Raw genomic sequence first — 18,765 nt, forward strand, 5'->3', positions numbered from 1 at the left:
CTCCTTGTGGCTTGTTTTCCCCTGCCTTGGTCATTTCCTTCCCATCCAACATGACCCAACTCTTATATCACCTTAACTTTGAAGTCTTCAATTTTCTCTAGAGAGAGATTTTTTCCTCTTTCTCTGCCTCTACAGCATATTGTTCACACATACTACAGGATTTATCTCAATATCCTCTATTTGCATGTCTTCCCGCTAAAATGACTTTCTAATAATAACGGTAACTGCTAACATGTGACTACTTTCTACGTTCCAGGTACTCTTCTAAGTACTTTGCCTATACTTGCCCATTTACTCTTCATAAAACTCTAAGATACAGGTACTATTATTATCCTCATTTTACAAATGAGGAAACTAAGGCACAGAGAGGTAAAGTAAATTGCCTGAGATCCCATACCTTGGCAGTGGTAGAGTCAGGATATGCATCTAAACAGTCTGATTCCAGAGCTCATGCTCACTATACTGTCTCTCACGAATTCCTGAAGGGCAGCAACTATGTCTTATTCTTATTTGTATATCCATGCCCAGAGCACCTCAAATATTTGTGGAATGAATTAAAATTTATAATTTTCTCCAAGTCTTCCAAGAAAAAGTCCTTCATAAGTAATGTAGGCTTTCAGTACAGTAATTACAGAACTGAATCTAGAAAAGGGTCTTTCATAAACATGGGAGAGACTAAAATTAAATTTCTAATAATAAATTCAAAGAGCTCTAAAGAAGTTTACCATGCAGAAAAAGACTAATAAGGTTTTTTAGGTAGCTAAGTAACTAGTGAGTCAGGAACAAAAAGTCTCTACCCAGGAACCAATACCCTCTGAGAGAGAGACTAAATGTCATAATTTGTCTCCAATAAATGCATACCAAATTGATCCCTTCTATCTAAATCTGAAATACAGATCACAGTTTTTCCAAGGCAAAAGTAAAAAGACAGAAATATTTAAACAAAAATTTAATCCTAAGAGCCAAATCTGTCAAGAGTAATCAATGAACACAAAACCACATTGCTCAATGGACTTAGCTATGTTAAACAACAAGAATTTAACCAATTCTATATGAAAAAGAGTATTGTTATTATCTTTGAAACAATTAACGGTCCTCCATATGTTTATTAAAAGCTCTTAAGTTCTTGACACTAGATAGTATATGCAGTGAATTTATAAAAGCTAGAAGTACTTAAAAATAATACTGATTTATAGAAATTTAAATGACTAAAAATAAAAATATATATTTTGCACAAATGGATAATTACATTTAATTAGCAAGATAGTAATGGCCCATAGGGCTCAAGTTGCACTGGGAGAAAGTGGGGATTGATGCACTGTCACTACCTTCAACCTCTCCCACACTACCCATCCACATCATATACCTGGACTTTGACATCATCCTACATATAATACCACCGTCTAGCTTGGACAGGTCCACAATCCCTTATCCAAAGTTCTTGAAAACCAAACGTCTTTCAGAATTTGAAATTTTTCGATTTTAGGAAGGTGCAATTCACCCAGCACTCCAGAAAAATATGGGGCAGCACCCTGTAATCAAACACATTAATATTTCTGTAGCAAAATGCAAGAATATTCACATTAAGTGGGATAAAGAAGACTATAAATGATCTCACATCAGTTCAGGTCAGATTTACGAGTCTAAGAAAACATTTTTTCTGAGGTTTCAGGATTTTTAAACAGTAGGAAAAGGATGATAGATTTGTACTATCAATACATATTGCATTCAATCTGCTCATTCCCTGCCTGAGAAGTGACAATAGCTCCCTTAGCTGCTATGTTCAGTTACAACACTAATTTTTACTAGTTCAGAATTGGCAACATTTTTGGAAATCATTTAGTCAAACTTTCTACTTCACTGCTTAGGAAACTAAAGCCCAGAGATGGAATAACTTGCCTAACGTCACACTGTTACCTACTGACAGAGATGAAACTAGAACATACAAGCCTCCTGTCTCCTAGGCTTACTTACTGTTTGTTCATTCATGCATCCATCCATCCATTCATTCTCTCTCTTTTCAAAGTGATGTCTTTTAGCTTTTCAAAATAACGAAATAATTATAGACTCACAGAAAGATGCAAAAATAGTACAGTCTTCCCTAGGTATCCACAGGGGCATTGGTTACAGGACCCCCTGAGGATACCAAAATTTGTGTTGCTCAAGTCCCTTTTATAAAAGGGCGTAGTATCTGCATATAATCTATGTGCATCCTCCAGTATACTTTTTTTTTTTTTTTTTTCCAGTCCGCGGGCCTCTCACTCCCGTGGCCTCTCCCGTTGTGGAGCACAGGCTCTGGACATGCAGGCTCAGCAGCCATGGCTCACGGGCCCAGCCGCTCCGCGGCACGTGGGATCCTCCCTGACCGGGGCACGAACCCGCGCCCCCTGAATCTGCAAGCGGACTCTCAACCACTGAGCCACCAGGGAAGCCCTAGTATACTATTTTTTTTTTTTTGGCGGCGTTGGGTCTTCGTTGCTGCACACGGGCTTTCTCTAGTTGTGGCGAGTGGGGGCTACTCTTTGCTGCAGTGCGCGGGCTTCTCATTGCGGTGGCCTCTCTTGTTGCGGAGCACGAGCTCTAGGCATGCAGGTTTCAGTAGTTGTGGTTCACGGGCTCTAGAGCGCAGGCTCAGTAGTTGTGGCACACAGGCTTTGTTGCTCCACAGCACGTGGGATCTTCCCGGATCAGGGCTCAAACCCATGTCCCCTACATTGGTGGGCGGATTCTTAACCACTGTGACACGAGGAAAGCCCCCTCCAGTATACTTTAAATCATCTCTAGATTACTTATAATACCTAATACAATGTAAATATCATGTAAATAGTAGCAAATACAATGTAAATGTTATATATAAATAGTTGCCTGGCTCAGCAAATTCAAGTTTTGCTTTTGGGGAATTTTTTTCCCCCAAATATTCTCAATCCATGGTTGGCTGAATCCACAGACACAGAACTCGTGGTTAAGGACTGACTGTATAAAAAGTCTTTATGAATCTTTCATCCAGCTTCCCCCAATATATAGCTGTAGTACAATATCAAAACCTAAAAATTAACATTGGTATATTATTGTTAACAAAACTAAAGACCTTATTCCATTTTCAGCACTTTTCAAAAACCTGTATTCGTTTGTGTGTAGGTATATACTGTTCTACACAACTTTATACCATGTATTGATTCATGTACCGACCATCACAATCACCATTTAGATGGATCCATTTAGATGGATACTAAACTGTTCCATCACCACAATATACTCCTTTGTGTTTACACTCCTCCCTGTTCCCTACAGTTTATGACTTAGTAGCCACTAATCTGTTCTCCATCTCTATAGTTTTGTCATTTTAAAAATGTTGTATAAATGGAATCATACTTTCGAAATTAACTTTTTCCTTAGTTGTGGTAAAATACACATAAAATTTACCATCTTAGCTATTTTTAAGTATACAGTTCAGTAGTGTTAAGTATATTCACATTAATAGTTCATTTCTTTTCATTGTTGAGTAGTATTCCATTGTATGGTTGTACCACAGTTTGTTCAACCACTCACCTTTGAATGACATATGGGTTGTTTCCAGTTTTTGGCTGTTACAAATAAGGTTGCTACAAGCATTCATGATAGGTTTTGATATGAGTTATTATTTCTCTGGGATAAATGCTCACAAGTGTGATAGCTGGGTTATATGTTAAGTGTATGTTTAATTTTATAAAAAATTGCCACGCTGTATTCCAGAATGGCTGTACCATTTTTACATTCCCATCAACAATGTATGAGAAATCTAGTTTCTCACCAGGACTTCATATTGTATTTTTAATTTTAGCCATTCTAATAGGTTTGTGGTGGTATCTCATCATGGTTTTAACTTACATTTTTCTAATGGCTAATAATGTTGAACAACTTTTCATATGCTTACTTGCCATCTTTATAGGCTCTTTTTGCCCATTTCCTAATTGTATTGTTCATTCTCTTACCACTGAGTTTAGAGAGTTCTTTACATATTCTGGATACAAGTCCTTCTTCAGATAATGATTTGCAAATGTTTTCTTCCTGTGGCTAATCTTTTCATCCTATTACAAGGTCTTTTTGCAGAGCAAAGTTTTCAATTTTGATGAAGTCCAATTATTATATTTTTTCTTTAATGAACTGCATTTTTGGTTTCATGTCTAAGAACTGTTTACCTAGCCCTAGGTCCCAAAAATGTTCTCCTATGTTTTCTTAAGTTTTATAGTTTTACATTTCACATTTAATTCCATTTTACATAGACCTTTTTTTAAATATGGTATGAGGTTTAGGTCAAGGTTCATTTTCTTGCCTATACTGTCCAATTGTTCCAGAACCATTTGTTGAAAAGACTGTTCTCCCTCCATTGAATTGCTTCTGCACCTTTGTCAAAAATCAATTGGGTATTATTTGTGTTGATCTATTTCTGAGTTCTCTATTCTGTTCCCTCAATCTGTCTATTCCTCTGCCAATACCACACTGTCTTGATCAATTAAGCTATATATACTAGGCTTAACATAAGGTAGAATGACTCCTCCCACTTTCTTCTTTGTTTTTTTTTTCAATATTGTTTTAGCTATTCTAGCTCCATTCATGCTGTTCATTTTACTTTACTGTACTGCTTATTCTTGCTTTTAAGGTCCTCCCTATGCCTAGCAGAGGTATGACAGCCTGAGAAAGAAGAAAAAAGAATCAAGAAGAAAAAAAATTGTAATATAGTACCACCACTCTAAAACACTACCCATGTAATTTCTATCCATCTATCCCAATCACATCCCAGTTTCTTCATGAAAGGTTCTCTACTATTCCAGCCACTTTAGTTGTTTTATTTTTGTTACTGAGGTATAGTTAATGTACAACAGTGTATGTTTCAGGTGTACAACATAGTGAATCACAATTTTTAAAGGTTATACCCCATTCACAGTTATTATAAAATATTGGCTATATTCCCGTGTTATACAACATATTCTTGTAGCTTATTTATTTTATACTTAGTAGTTTGTACCTTTTAATCCCCTACCCCTATCTTGCCCCTCCCCACTTCCCTCTCCTTACTAGTAACCACCAGATTGTTCTCTGTACCTGTGAATTTGTTTCTTTTTTTGTTATATTCACTAAATTGTTTTATATTTTATTCCACATATAAGTAATATCATACAGGGTTTACCTTTCGCCAGGCCACTTCAGTATCTCTAAATGCAATAGCTAATATATCTCTACTACTCATTAGTAACAAGTCATTTACCTCCTTTTGATATTTATAAATATATTTGTGTCCAACACAATGTGTATTCTCAAAGGACATGGTCCATGTTTTAGAATTCTTTATATTCCTCCATAAGCTTTAATAAACATTGAATTAAGGATTATTTATCTAATTGGAACTTACAACACAGAGAAACTAGAACATCTAGAACAAGAGTAAAAAATTAGCCAATTGCTACATTGTTCCTAGTAATAAGATCATTATCTCACTAGATCTCAAGATTTTAAATTTAATCTCATTTCTCAATTAAATTGATATAAAAGTATACTTCTAGGCTTTTTTCCTTTTTCTTGGTGAGATAACTTAGGTAAAGAAAGAGAAGGTAGTGAATACTGAATTATGGTGATTTCCTTTTTTTCTCCTTCTGTTTGCCAAAAATGTCACTATACATCTAAATTTTAGGGCCATAAGATATGATTCACCCCTAATATATCAACACCATGTATATCTACCCAAAAAGTAAAATGACCCAAGGGATTAGACTATTGATTTAAGTAAATAATGTAAAATGTAAAATGGAACTAGTAGAAGAATTTACCAAATCCAATTTCCTATGGTCCTAACTATATTAACTCTATGGGGTATTTGTGTCCTTTGGATATCATACTGAAAGGCTCTCTCTCTTAATTATCAATGCTTTGCTCACAAGATTTCAACAAAGTAAGGTGCAGTACGTGAAACAATATAGCTGCTTAATCCATGTTTTTTAGCTATAATTTACAATAACCACAATCTGCCTACCCTATGGATCATATGCCTGCTTCTTTGCTAAAACAGATATATGCACGACCCCCTCCCCAAAAGTTTTTTGTTCATTAGCTGCCTGTGAGTTTAGACTGTTTAAATAATTTAAATAAATGTAATAAAACTATATGCAGATTAGCTCCTCTTTTTCTTACAAAATAATCTATATATGTTACTACAACTTTGCTGAAACTTACTATTTTGTTCCTCTTCAATTCTTTCACTGTAATATGGGACTAGGCAGGCAGGGTAGGCTACATACAGTCAAGGAAGTTTCAGAGCCATCAGTCTTACAAGCTTTCATCTAGTGTGTCTCTGGTGCCCTCAGAAGGAATCTTCTCTAAGACCCCAAATGATGCTCTGACATTTAAGTAGATGAACTGCAATTCTCAGAATACATACATTAATAAGGCTCTTTCTAGTTCTGCCCTTTTCACTTCAACACTTTATTACAGAGACTACAATATGCAACTGCACAATGTAATATACAGTCCAGGAGGATTGGAGCCAGGAACCCCCACGGATGTGAAAATCCAAGGATGCTCAAGTCCCTCATATAAAATGGCATAGTATTTGCATATAACCCAAGGCACGTCCTCCCCTATACTTTAAATCATCTCTAGATTACCTACAATACCTAATACAATGTAAATTCTATGTAAATAGTTGTAAATACAATGTTAATGCTATAAAAATAGTTGCTGGTGCACAGCAAATTCAAGTTTTGTTTTTTGGAACTTTCTGAAATTTTTCTTCCCCTGCATATTTTCGATCCACACTTGGTTCAATCTGTGGTTGTGGAACCTACAGATCCGGAGGGCTGGCTGTACTACTATGACCTCCACCGCTAACACTATCATTCCCATCACATACAGAAAAACCCACTATTTGATTAGCAAAAATGAAGACACTTCATGGTTCGTGTGTTGTGAGAACACAGAGTAACCTGAACTCAGACACTGCCAGTGAGAACGTACACTGGTACAACCACCTCGGAAAACAATTTACTATCTCCTAAAGCTGAACACATGTGCACACACGCCTTTATTCTCTCAAGACAAGTACACCAGGAGACACGTGCTGCATATTCACAGCAGCGCTTTTCATAGCACCAAAAACTGCAAACAACCCAAATGCTGATCGAAAGAAGACTGTGGTATATTTACACAGTAGGATTTTACACACCAATGAAAAACTAATGAAGTATAGTTAAACATAACAGGGATAAATCTCAGAAACAATGTCGAATTTAAAAGCAAGTCATAAAGGACTGCATGAAATAAACTAGTATATTTATAAATTTCAAAAATGAGCAAAATTATACACATTATTATTTAAGGAAACACTCATGTAATTTTTGAAGGAAAAATAAACACAAAACTCAGTATAGTGGGGATCAGGGAGATGGACCAGTGAAGAGAGAAGGTTCAACAGGATTGATAAAGATACACTTCTTCAATTGGGTGATTGAAGCTCATTCGTTTCATTAATAAGCTTTAAAATATATACGTATGTGTGTTTTGAGTGTGTATCATCTAAAATCTCTGGAGAACTAACATTCCAGCTTCAGGACAAGTTTAGCCTACTCATAAAATGACATTCCTGAGAACTGGGAATGATGCCAAGAAATAAAATCACTCTACTATTGCTATTTGGTAACTAGTAACAAAGAAATAGCAAGTGTCTCATAAAAAATTAAAGCAAGAGGATGAGCAAGGGAAGTGAGGGTGGCTATAAAAGGGCAACGTGAGGGATCCTTGTAGTGATGGAAACGTTCTGCATCTTGACTGTATCAGTGTCAATATCTTGCTTGGGGGGAGAAACTGCATAAAGCCTACATTGGCTCTCTCTGCATTATTTCTCCCAACTGCATGTGAATCTCCAATTATTTCAAAAGTGGTTTTTTTTTTTTAAAGAAAACATTTTTAAAAAAGATAATTTTTGTCCAGGATTTCTCCACCTTGGTACTACTGACATCTTGGTGCACCTAATACTTCATTGTAGGGGGCTGTCCTGGGCATTGTAGGGTGTTTAACAACATCCCTGGCCTCTACCTACTAAACACCAGTAGCATGTCCCAGTTGCGACATCTCCATACACCGCCAAATGTTCCCTAGTGGGCAGACTGCGCCATTTGAGAACCAATGCTCCAGTCATAAAAGTGAAGAACTGTGGAAATATTCTCAACTGAAGGAGACTAAAGAGACATGACAACTAAAGTAATACCTCATCTTAGGCTGGATCCTGTACTAAAGAGGAAAGAATGCTATAAAAAAAACATTATTGGGTCAATTAACAAAAGTGGACTATCAATGGTAGATTAAATAAAAGTACTGTACCAATATTAAAAGTTGATTAATGTAGTTATGTAAAGAATATCCCTATGCTTATGAAATGAAGTACTTGGGGGTAAAGGACCATGTCATATGCAATGTACCCCAAAATGATTTAGGAAAAATATGTGTGTGTGTATGTATTTTGTTTACATATACATGTGAATAGTATACGTATATATGTATACCATAGGCGAATATGATTATAAAGTATGTTCTTTATATTATTTTTATTCTTGCAAATTTTCAGTATGTTTGAAATTATTTATTAATAAAAAGGTGGAGTTTTTAAAAATGCAACCAAAAGTTGTGGTCCTTAAAGTCCTAATGGCAGATTTCACAGTAGTAGTTCAGCGTAAGTGATAAAAATACCGAGGGGAAAATGACTACTGACTAGATAAATTCCTAATTCAAGCCTGAGACAAACGTTGCAAGTAACTAACTTTCGGCCTATCTCCCCCTCCCCATTCTTTCTAGGGGTGACCTCTCGAATAATGCGGAACCAAAAATAAACCTATCCCACTTTTAAAAGACTATTTCTAGGAAGTGACTCAAACCCACATCCCTACTCGATTTCTCCACAAATCACTGTGACTTCACCTTCAGTAGTTAAGAAGCAAAAACGCGAAAAGCGCACGTGTTCTCATTCTTCCTCCGCAGAGTTAGTAAGTTAAGGTGAGTAGAGTAGAGAAGACACAACATCGAATGCCTAGGATGGCTGAGAAAAGGCAGAGGTAAAAAGGGATAAGCAGGAAGTCAGTCTCAGAGAGGGAGGAAAGGGTGTATAGGCCAGGAAAAAGGACCCGAGGGGGTGCGAGTGTGTCAGGGCGAGAGGGAGTAGCTCACCTGGCTGTGGTAAGCAGAGGGTGCTGAGTCCCCACCAGCTTCCGCACCTGCATAGCGATGTTGCTGAGCTCGTCGCTCAGCAGGCAGCGGAGGCTCATGAAGGACGTGGGGTAGCCCACGATCTTCTCCGCATCTGACACCACTTGGTTCCAGTGGGCCGGGGACCTGGAGGACTGAGCACGCCAGGAGACCACCGAGGAGATGGTGTCGAGGGGGCCACGTCGGGGACCCGAGGCCCCGAGATAACAGGGCAAGCGCAAAAGCAGCTGCCGAAGGCTCATAGTTTGAGTCTGGGGGTGTCAGGGACTTGAGGGTGTCCGGAGGTGGCGCGGGAAACAAGCTAGGAGCAGATGAGGAACTTGCGGGAACTAGAAGGAAGCAGCGCTTCTTGACCCTCAGAGGAGGGTGGGTTTCTGAAGCCGTGACCAGAAACGAACTTTAACTGCAGCTTTCTGCAGCCTGGGTTAGACAGACAACAGCCCCAAGTCAGCGCTGCCCACGGCCATCTAGGGTAGCAGCCACAGAACCGCCTAAGTGGGGAACGCCATATTGTGAGCGTCAAACGCGGCTTGCCGTAAAGACGGAGGCGGGCTGTTCTGCGGCAAAGAATTTTTTCCTACTTTACGGCGCAAACGTGAACGGCCCGGAGAGGCGGGGCTTTGGAGGTGAACCCCGGAAGGCGAGGTAGGATGAAAATGTCAGCTCCTCCCACTTTCTCGTCCCTGCGAGGACCGAGGGTGACAGAGATCGCGCTGTGGGCCCCGAGTGGTGCCCCAGCCCCTTGAAACTGGGACGAGTCTGAATCGTCGTAGGATTCCCAGCGCCCAGCGCAGAGTGGGCACGCATAAATATGTGTCGTGAACGAGGGTCGGTGTCTACTAATGGTCTTTTCGCGGCCTCCAGCCCTCCGGAAGGAAGGGCTCAGGCGGAGGCGCCAGCTCCTCTGGGAAGCCATCCGCCGCCAAGCCCTGGCAGTGGTGGTGGACTGGCGTGAGGGCCGCCTCTCGGACTGTGGGGCTTCAGGAGCTGTGGGCCACGGCTCATGTGGAGTGAGGTGGGAGGCAGAATCCGGACGTGGGGCTGAGCGCTCGTGACCTCTGCTCCCAACCTAGGAAAGGTGACGTAGCCCTGCAGAAAGGGTGTTTTTTGTTTTTTATTTCCCCAGGGTGTGTCCTCATTCCTTGTGTCTGGCCGCCGCACTGAGCCTCAGTTCCCATGTGTACAGCTCAGGCAGAACCAGCAGTGCCCCCTGAAAGGGTGCAGAGAGACACTTCTAGAAGGAAGCTCCGCACACCGTCGAGAATCCAAAACTACCACTGACTCTAGTGCTTCCACTTACAAACAACTCATGTATTAGTTCATTTAATCCTCAAAACAACCCCGTTAAGTAGATAATATTAGTATTCTCCGTGTTTTACATGAGGAAACTGAGGCACAACCAAGTCGTGTAAATTGCCTAAGGCCACACTAAGCAGGAAAGTAAACCTAGGTAATCTGGTTTCTGAATCCATGTTCTTAGCTACAACATTACTGTCTAAGTAACAGGTTACCAACCACTTATTGTTGTCAGTGTGGTCCTGTAATGTTACCTATTCTTTATCATGTATGTCTAGCATCCTGCCCTCTTTCTCATCACCCAAAACAAGTGTTAACAAACCCTTGTTAATAATAAAGACATATTACCGAGTTTTACACCCTAAAAAAATAGCTTGTAAAACTCTCTTTAACTTTCAAACTCCTTTCAAATTCATGATTGATATTTTTTAAAATTAGCATCATGCCTAATACTGGACTAGACTCGGGCTACATAAAAAAATTCAGACTTAAAAACGGGCAAATTAAGGAGTAATTATTCACTTTGCACAAAAGATGCTTTCCCTAAAAAGGTTTAGCCTCAGACTCCCTTTGAATGGCAAATTTCCCTTGTGATTTAACAATCCAATTTTATTTCCAAAAATTCAGTTTAGGCATAACTTTTCAAGGGTACATTTTAGATAAAGTGAATTATGCTCATAAGTATTAAAAACAGTCTGGCCCAATAAATAAGGCAGGCTGAAGTTCAAAAACAATTCCTGTGAAAGAGATAACACACTCCCGGCAATAAAATTCAAGTCTGTTCTAGATGAAAATAAATGTGGAGAGTGAGATACCTTACCATTCTAAAAAGTTCCAAGGCCTGAGCTTCTGGGTTATCCAAGGTGAAAGAAGTCGTGAAAAAAAGGAAGGGAGATAAGGACTGAATGTGATATATTGTGCACCTGAGGTTGTTTCTTTAGCAGCATGGTACTTTAAGACTAACTTTTCATGCAATTTCCTTAATACCAATTCACAACATGTACTTTAATTTCTCCACAGAAGCCAAGAGCATTATTCTCTGGTCATACTCTATTAACCAAGTTTTTGATTATTCATGGGACTTTTAGTCCCATTTACTTTAAATAAATAGCACTTTCCTTTATTCTTAGAGTTAAAAGGTTGCATTATACCTAATGATAATCAGTTTTTAGAAGGTTAAAATGGTACTTATTATTTAATCTTCCAGATCAATACATAACTCAGAGTCTGACTAAAGAGATATCTGACTTGCTAGTGACTTCTGGAGGTGCAGAGAGGGAGAATCTGTGACTCTGCCCTTCCTCTGTCACTGATAATAGTCATTTTGAGGATGTCTGTGAATGTGTGCATAAAGGAAGAGTACAGCAGGGTTCCTCACCTTGGCACTAATGACATTTTGGAGCAAATAATCCTTTGTTATGGTAGGCAGGGGGCCGGGGGTGAAGGCTGTCCTGCGCATAGTAGATGTTTTGCAGCATCCCTGCCTTCTACTCACTAGGTGCCAGTAGTACCCCTCTCCAACCAGATTTGTCTGAGGACCTGGCCAAATATCCCCTGGGGGGCAAAATCGCTCATAAGAATGCAGGAAAATGGGAGATGCTGAAAGAAAAAAATTCCCATCCATGACATTTACTCCTACAAAGCAGCAGAAGAGGTCCTGGGTGTGAGCAGCCCTGCAGATTAGAGAGGAGTCACTCTACAATCTGTGGAAACCTCCAGCCATACACAGAGACATCTCCTTGGCATTGGGATTTTTCCGGAGACAGAAAGCTGACAAAAGATGGTCACAGTTCCTCCTTCACCTTTCTCAGGATCCTGAAGCTAGTAAAGTACTAGTGGACTTCACTTGCTGTCCTCTCTGCATTCTGCTGACCTTAGAAAGAAGTGAGGTCATATTTGATGTCCTTTTCTTTGGCCAGAAACTCGAACCAGCCTTTGGAAATACAAGGTCTTAACACGGATGGTGTATGCTTTGGGCTTTGGCATTTCCATGATTAGGTGAGTGGAAATAGATAGGGATACTGCAGCCACCCTCCTATCAGCCTCAAAACAATCACCTATTGTTTATGCTAAGAGAGTTCTTCCAAAAGTAGATGAAAGCATGGCATATATCTTGGGGCAGAATGATAAAAGGAGGCAATAATATGATTAGCAAAAATCCAAAAGTTTGACCACCTACTGGGTTGGCAGGCTAGAGAACAGGGATGGTACATATTACCAGTAAGAATGTAAAATGCTGTGTAAACAGCACCTATGGAAGGGAATTTGATAATCCCTAGCAAAATTACATATATGTTTATATACTGTGTGTAATTACAATATACATTTGACCCAGAAATCCCAATTCCAGAAATCCTTCCCAAAATATAAAATGACTTATGCATAAGGTTTTTCACTGCACTATTATTTGTAATAGCAAAAGACTGGAAACAAACTAAATAACCATAAGTAGGGGACTAGCTGAATAAACTGGGGTAGATCCATACAATGAAACACTATGCAACTCTGAAAAAGAATGAGGGCCATCTCCAGAAAGTATGTCTCGTATATCTCCAGAAAATATGTCAGCTTTAAACAACAACAAAAGCACAACCAAGGTGCAGAACAGTATAGTATGCTATTTTTTTAGATAGGTGAACTACAAATATATATTTATATACATTTGGGAGGGGGGGAAAACAAGTGGAAAGGACAGGCACGCAAGCAAAGTACTCTGATGAATATACCTTGACTATATAGTTTTGACTTTAGAATCATATATATATTTTACATATTCAAAATAATTTTAAACTCAAAAGAAAAATGTGATTCCTAAAATTTGAAAACAACTGAAACAAATTACCTAACTGTATATTAAGTTGGTGGTATAATCGCACCAAGTAATTAATTTAATGACTTTAGAAAATACTGTTTTCACTGTACATTCACAGAAGAATATGCTCTCAGGATAAATAGATTTACAAAGAAGTCTTAAACTTCATTCAGTGTCTTATTGCTAGTAGAAATACAGATATTATTACTTTCAAACTATTCTTGTATATTACAGGTAAAAACCAATATTAGAGTTGTTATGAATGATTTTCAGAGTAAGTAAAATCCATGTAAGATTAAAGGTGAATTGGAAATAGTATGAACTTATGATTTTTCCTTTTGAAAAGTGTTTCTTATAACAGAAACAGACTCACAGATATAGAGAACAGACTTGTGGTTGCCAAGGGGGCAGGGGGTGGGGAAGGGAAGGATTGGGAGTTTGGGATTAGCAGATGCAAACTATTATATATAGAATGGATAAACAACAAGGTCTTACTGTATAGCACAGGGAACTATATTCAATATCTTGTAATAAACCATAATGGAAAAGAATATGAAAAAGAATGTATATATATGTATAACTGAATCACTTCACTGTGCAGCAGAAATTAACATAGTAAATCAACTATACTTCAATAAAATAAATTTTTAAAAAATAAGTAAGTACATTTCAGGAAAAAAAAATGTTTCTTATATCCCAACAAGGAAGATTTTACATTTATTGAAGAAGAAAAAAAAATTTACTTGCTTTATCCCTTGAAAAGTCCTAGAAGTAATGATAATCGTGTACCAATGAGCACCTTTAGCGTTCATATTGTACTTTTAATACATCATTTCCTATTAAAAGGAAGGACGTTCTTTGGAGGAATGACAGATATCAGGTCTGGGGCTAGAAATGTGCATGAAGAGCCTGGGACACCCTGTTGTGCCAGAAGCTATTAAAGTCTAAAGTCTAATGGGACAAGTCAAAGGGGAAATGCTATCAGCATAAAGGAGCTTCTACTGGCTGAAAAAGGGACAATCTGAGCATCGGAAAAGAGTAAGACAAGTACAATTGATTGAAATTCACTGATGACATATAAATCTTTTTCATTATTAGACATAACTAATTGAGTATTTGCAATATAATGAAAGAATTGAGCATTTATCCTGCCCTTCCTGCAAGAATTACATTTAGTGGTGTCTTAGTCTGGCTTACCCCCTTGAAAGCTGAACCTGGGACAAGGGCTTACTTTTAGGTGGTATATTTTGGACAGCAATCTCAGGAAACAGCAGCGGATGACTAGGAGAGTGAAACAGGGCAAGTCAATACAAGGGTGTTCTTGAGTTAGTCATCACAGTGGGCAATAAGGCCTTGAGCCTGCAGGGACTCCTTGAATTGCTATATAGAATATACTTCATAATTGTCAGCTTGATGCAAGAGAGGAGCAGTTATCAACCAGCTTCCACTGCCCATTGATCCATATTTTCCCCTTGGGACCTTAGCCCCCTCACATTTCTAAGCTGTCTTGTGAGTGCTAGCAGATGTCCCACCTTCATGGAGTCAGAGGAACTCGGGGGTAGAACGTGAGATGTATGAGGAGAGATGCTGTCAGGTTACACCTGCAGGAAGCAGGTTGCTTCAGCAATGGCTGTAGTAGGAGGCAGGCTGAGAGGATGTGAAACTGGGAACAACTGCCTCTTCTAATGTGGTAACCAAATAGCTCACGCTGGTGAAAGAAAGTTTATAACACAATTCCACCTAACAGAAGGGGAATAAAGGATAGGATTAGGAAATCACCATATTGTAATTCCTTACGAAATAATCAATTCAGGCAACAATCATCAGTAGATGAGAGGTTGGTGGGGAACTTTGCAATGGAGGCCTCAGGCTGACACCACCTGCAACCACTAACCACTGACAGCATCACTAGGAGTGAGGAGTCCACATAGATGTGCCTCCTGGTGTGGTGCATTATGAAGTATACAAAACTACCTATGAAATATTCTTGCCCATATAGTTGAATCTAAATCTCCTCAAGCCTGTAGGTCTAACTTCCAATTTTCTAGAAACATAGGAGGGAGATGAACAAGTGAAATAGCTTCACAAGGAAGCAAACAGACCAATCCAGCATGTAAGATATTCTACAAATGACTGAATTTATTTAACAAGACAAGAGGGTAAAATGGGAACGAGTACAAGGACTCCTCTAAGTTGAAAGATTTTTAAGGGGCATACCAAACCAAATGTAATGTGTAGACTTTGTTTAAATCCTTATTCTATCAAACCAACTGTAAAAAAGTAAGTTTTGAGACATTTAAAGAAATCTGAGCCATAGTTTTGATATATTAGATATTGCAAAGGAGTTATTAATTTTATGTGGGAGTCTACAAGAAAAATGTCCGTATTTTTAAGTGATACATACTAAAGTATATAGGGATAGAATAATGCAGTGTCAGGAACTTGCTTTATGACAATTCAGGAGGGGAAAAAAAATAGATAAAGCAAGTATGTTAAACTCTAGCAAGTTGTTGATTTAGGATGATGAGTATATGGTATTTGTTATTCAATTTCATGTATGATTGAATATTTGCATAATTAAAAAAATTTTAAGAGGCAAGTAAATATCCTCATCCCTTTTTTATAAATGGAAGGAAGTCAAATGAATTGCCCAAAGTCATAAAGCTGGAAAGTAGTAGAGCTAGATTTAAAGCTCATCTCACTCCTTCCCCCGTATCCTGTTGTCTTCAGAACTGAATGTATTTATTTATTTATTTGTTTATTTTCCAGCTTCAGGTACACATAATTGCTTCTTAACACACTTTCATCATTGGTCCATGCATTGTTCTTTTTTTATTTTATTATGGTGGTAGGCAGCCTCTAAGATGGTGCCCAGTGACCCCTGCATCCGAATAGTTGTACCTTGTGTGGTCCCCTTCCACTTTGTCTCAAGGTTGGTATGTGTGATCAATAGCATGCAGCAAAAGTTATGGTGTGTTAATTCAATATTAGTTTTATGAAAGACATTGCAGCTTCCTCTTGGTCTCTCTCTCTCTCATATTCTCTCTGTCTCTGTCTGTCTCTTTCTCTCTCTCATTACTTGCTCTAGTGGGGGAAGCCATGTCATGAGCAGTCCTATGAAGAGGCCCATGTATTGAGGAACTGAGCCTTTTGCCAAGAGCCATGTGAATGAGCCATCTTGGAAGCAGATCCTCCAGCTCTTTTAGAGACTGCAGCCCTGACTCACAGCTATACTGTAACCTCGTGAGAAACTCTGAGCCAAAACACCCAGCTAAGATGCACCCAGATGCCTGACCCAAGGAACTATGTGAAATGACAAATATTGTTTTAAGTTGCTAAATTATAGGATAATTTGCTTTGCTACAATTAAAAAACTATAAATCTTTTATAAATTATAATTATAAATATATAATTCATAATTATAAATCTTTGTAAAATATATATAGTGAACCCACCACCAGCACAAGTACTAGAATACTGACAATAGCTTACTTCTGACAGTGTGGCCTTCCTCCATCCCATTCTCCTTCTTAATCCAAGGTTATCTTTATCCTTAATTTGTATTTATTATTCCCATGATTTTTAAGACACGTAGTTTAATACTATATGTATTCCTAAAAGGTATATTATTTAGTTTGTTATTTTTAGCTTAGAAAGGAGATCCCATGCTAGATGTAATTTTCTGTGACCTTTTTTATTTACTCAACATTGTTTTCCTGAGATTCACCCATATTGATGTTTATTGTGGCAGTTCATTTGTTTTGACTGCTGTTTAATATCCATACCACACTTAATCCCTTCTGTCAATGGACATTTGGATTGCTTCCAGATGTTTTTCTTTTTTCTGTTACAACAATGTTGCCATGAGGAGGTTTACAAATGCCTCCAGGTTCACATGTTAAAAGAGTTTACATCTAGCATTGGAATTACTGGGTTGTAGGATATGTGAATATTCAACTTTAATAGATAATGCCAAACAGCTTTCCAAAGTGGCTTTTCCAATTTACACTTCCACCAGCTATTTACAAGAGATCCTGTTGATCACTCCCTCTCAACATTTGATATTGTCAGACTTCTTAAAATTTACAACAAATGGGTATAAAATGGAATCTCATTACAGTAGGAATCTGCATTTCCCACATCACTGAATGTCCTCTCCATCTTACAGATTAACCTTCAAAGATGATGTGGGAGAGTATATATGCCTATAACTCTTCATTTTAATTTTCCTTCTCAAATCCTCCCCATGTTCACATGTTCTTTCTTGACATCTAATGATCTGAGTGTTTTACCTTAGAACAACTCTAATTAGGGAGGAAATGGACCAAGACGGCTCTCCTTTTTTCCTAGTTTCCCTAGTTAATGTCACACTAGGATTAGCTCATTGGGTGGGGGAAAAACTTGGTCCTTTTCTTTTACAAAGACTCCTTCCAGGAGACTATTTTCTTTTAGGAACTTGGAATGGAAAAAAAAAAAAATCTGCTGAGACGGTTTTTGCTTGAACATAGACAGCATTAAAAACGGTTAGCAACACCATACTGAGAGCTCTGCCGCGCATGCTCCGACTGTTTTGGTTTCTATCTCTAACTTTGTTTCCTGCCCCTGGGCGCCCTCCTCACTTTCTTGGAAGCCCAGCTTAATTTTCAAAGGATGTTTGTAAAGTTTATCTGTATTTCTGGATGTCTATAGTAGAGACGTTTTCTGTTCTCTAATTTACCATAAAGGTCTGATCTGGAAGTTTCCACCCTCATTGTCCTCTCTTTCTCTTTTCCTTCACTTAAAAAATAAATTTTTTATTTTGGAATAAATTTAGATGTACAGAAAAGTTGAAAAAAAATGGCTAGTAATCTGAGTTCTACAGTTCTGTTCTGAATCACTGTATGATCATAGGCTAGTCATTAACCCTTCTGAGTTTAAAATTACAAATCTGTAAAACAAAAGTAAATGATCTCTGAGGTCCAGTTCAGTATCAAAACGTTTTTATTCCATGATTGAAATTAACTAGTAGACTAATCTGGTCCTTATGGTCATTTCAGTCTTTCTCTGTCTCTCTGATCCAAACAACCCAGTTGATCTTGGCATTAACATAGGTTGTAACACCAGGCCCATAAGGAAGATTTCAGAGAGGACCCTATCATTCTTCTTTAATGGTTCTGTTTGTTATTGCATCCCCACTCTTAATACAGTGTCTGCTGAAGAATAGACACCACATAAATATTTGTTGGTCAGTTGAATGAATACTGAATGAATGAGCTGGGCCTTTATTCTCCATTCCTTTCTTTACTCCATCATCACACTCAAGTTCAGAAGTTATTTTAGTTGTATTTTATTTATGATAAGATCAGTAAACCCAGAGCAAAGAATGTCTCCATGACTACAAATTCAGCTAGTTCTCCATTGCCACTTAAACATTTCTCATGAAGGCCAAA

The 18,765-nt window shown here is 38.3% G+C and overlaps 1 protein-coding gene across 1 annotated transcript in view; it reads right to left on the reverse strand.

Moving 5' to 3' along the window:
- The window catches only part of PDSS2 (decaprenyl diphosphate synthase subunit 2), a 258,188-nt gene extending 248,448 nt beyond the window's left edge, over positions 1–9,740 (reverse strand). Inside the window, exon 1 of the mRNA XM_007447249.1 lies at positions 9,190–9,740. Coding sequence (XP_007447311.1) covers positions 9,190–9,470 — 281 coding nt within the window. The 5' untranslated portion in view covers positions 9,471–9,740. The remainder of the gene's footprint in view (positions 1–9,189) is intronic.
- Between the last annotated feature and the right edge of the window lie 9,025 nt (positions 9,741–18,765).

The sequence above is a fragment of the Lipotes vexillifer genome, unplaced genomic scaffold, assembly GCF_000442215.2.
Source record: "Lipotes vexillifer unplaced genomic scaffold, Lipotes_vexillifer_v1.1 scaffold515, whole genome shotgun sequence".
NCBI classification, from domain to species: domain Eukaryota; kingdom Metazoa; phylum Chordata; class Mammalia; order Artiodactyla; family Lipotidae; genus Lipotes; species Lipotes vexillifer.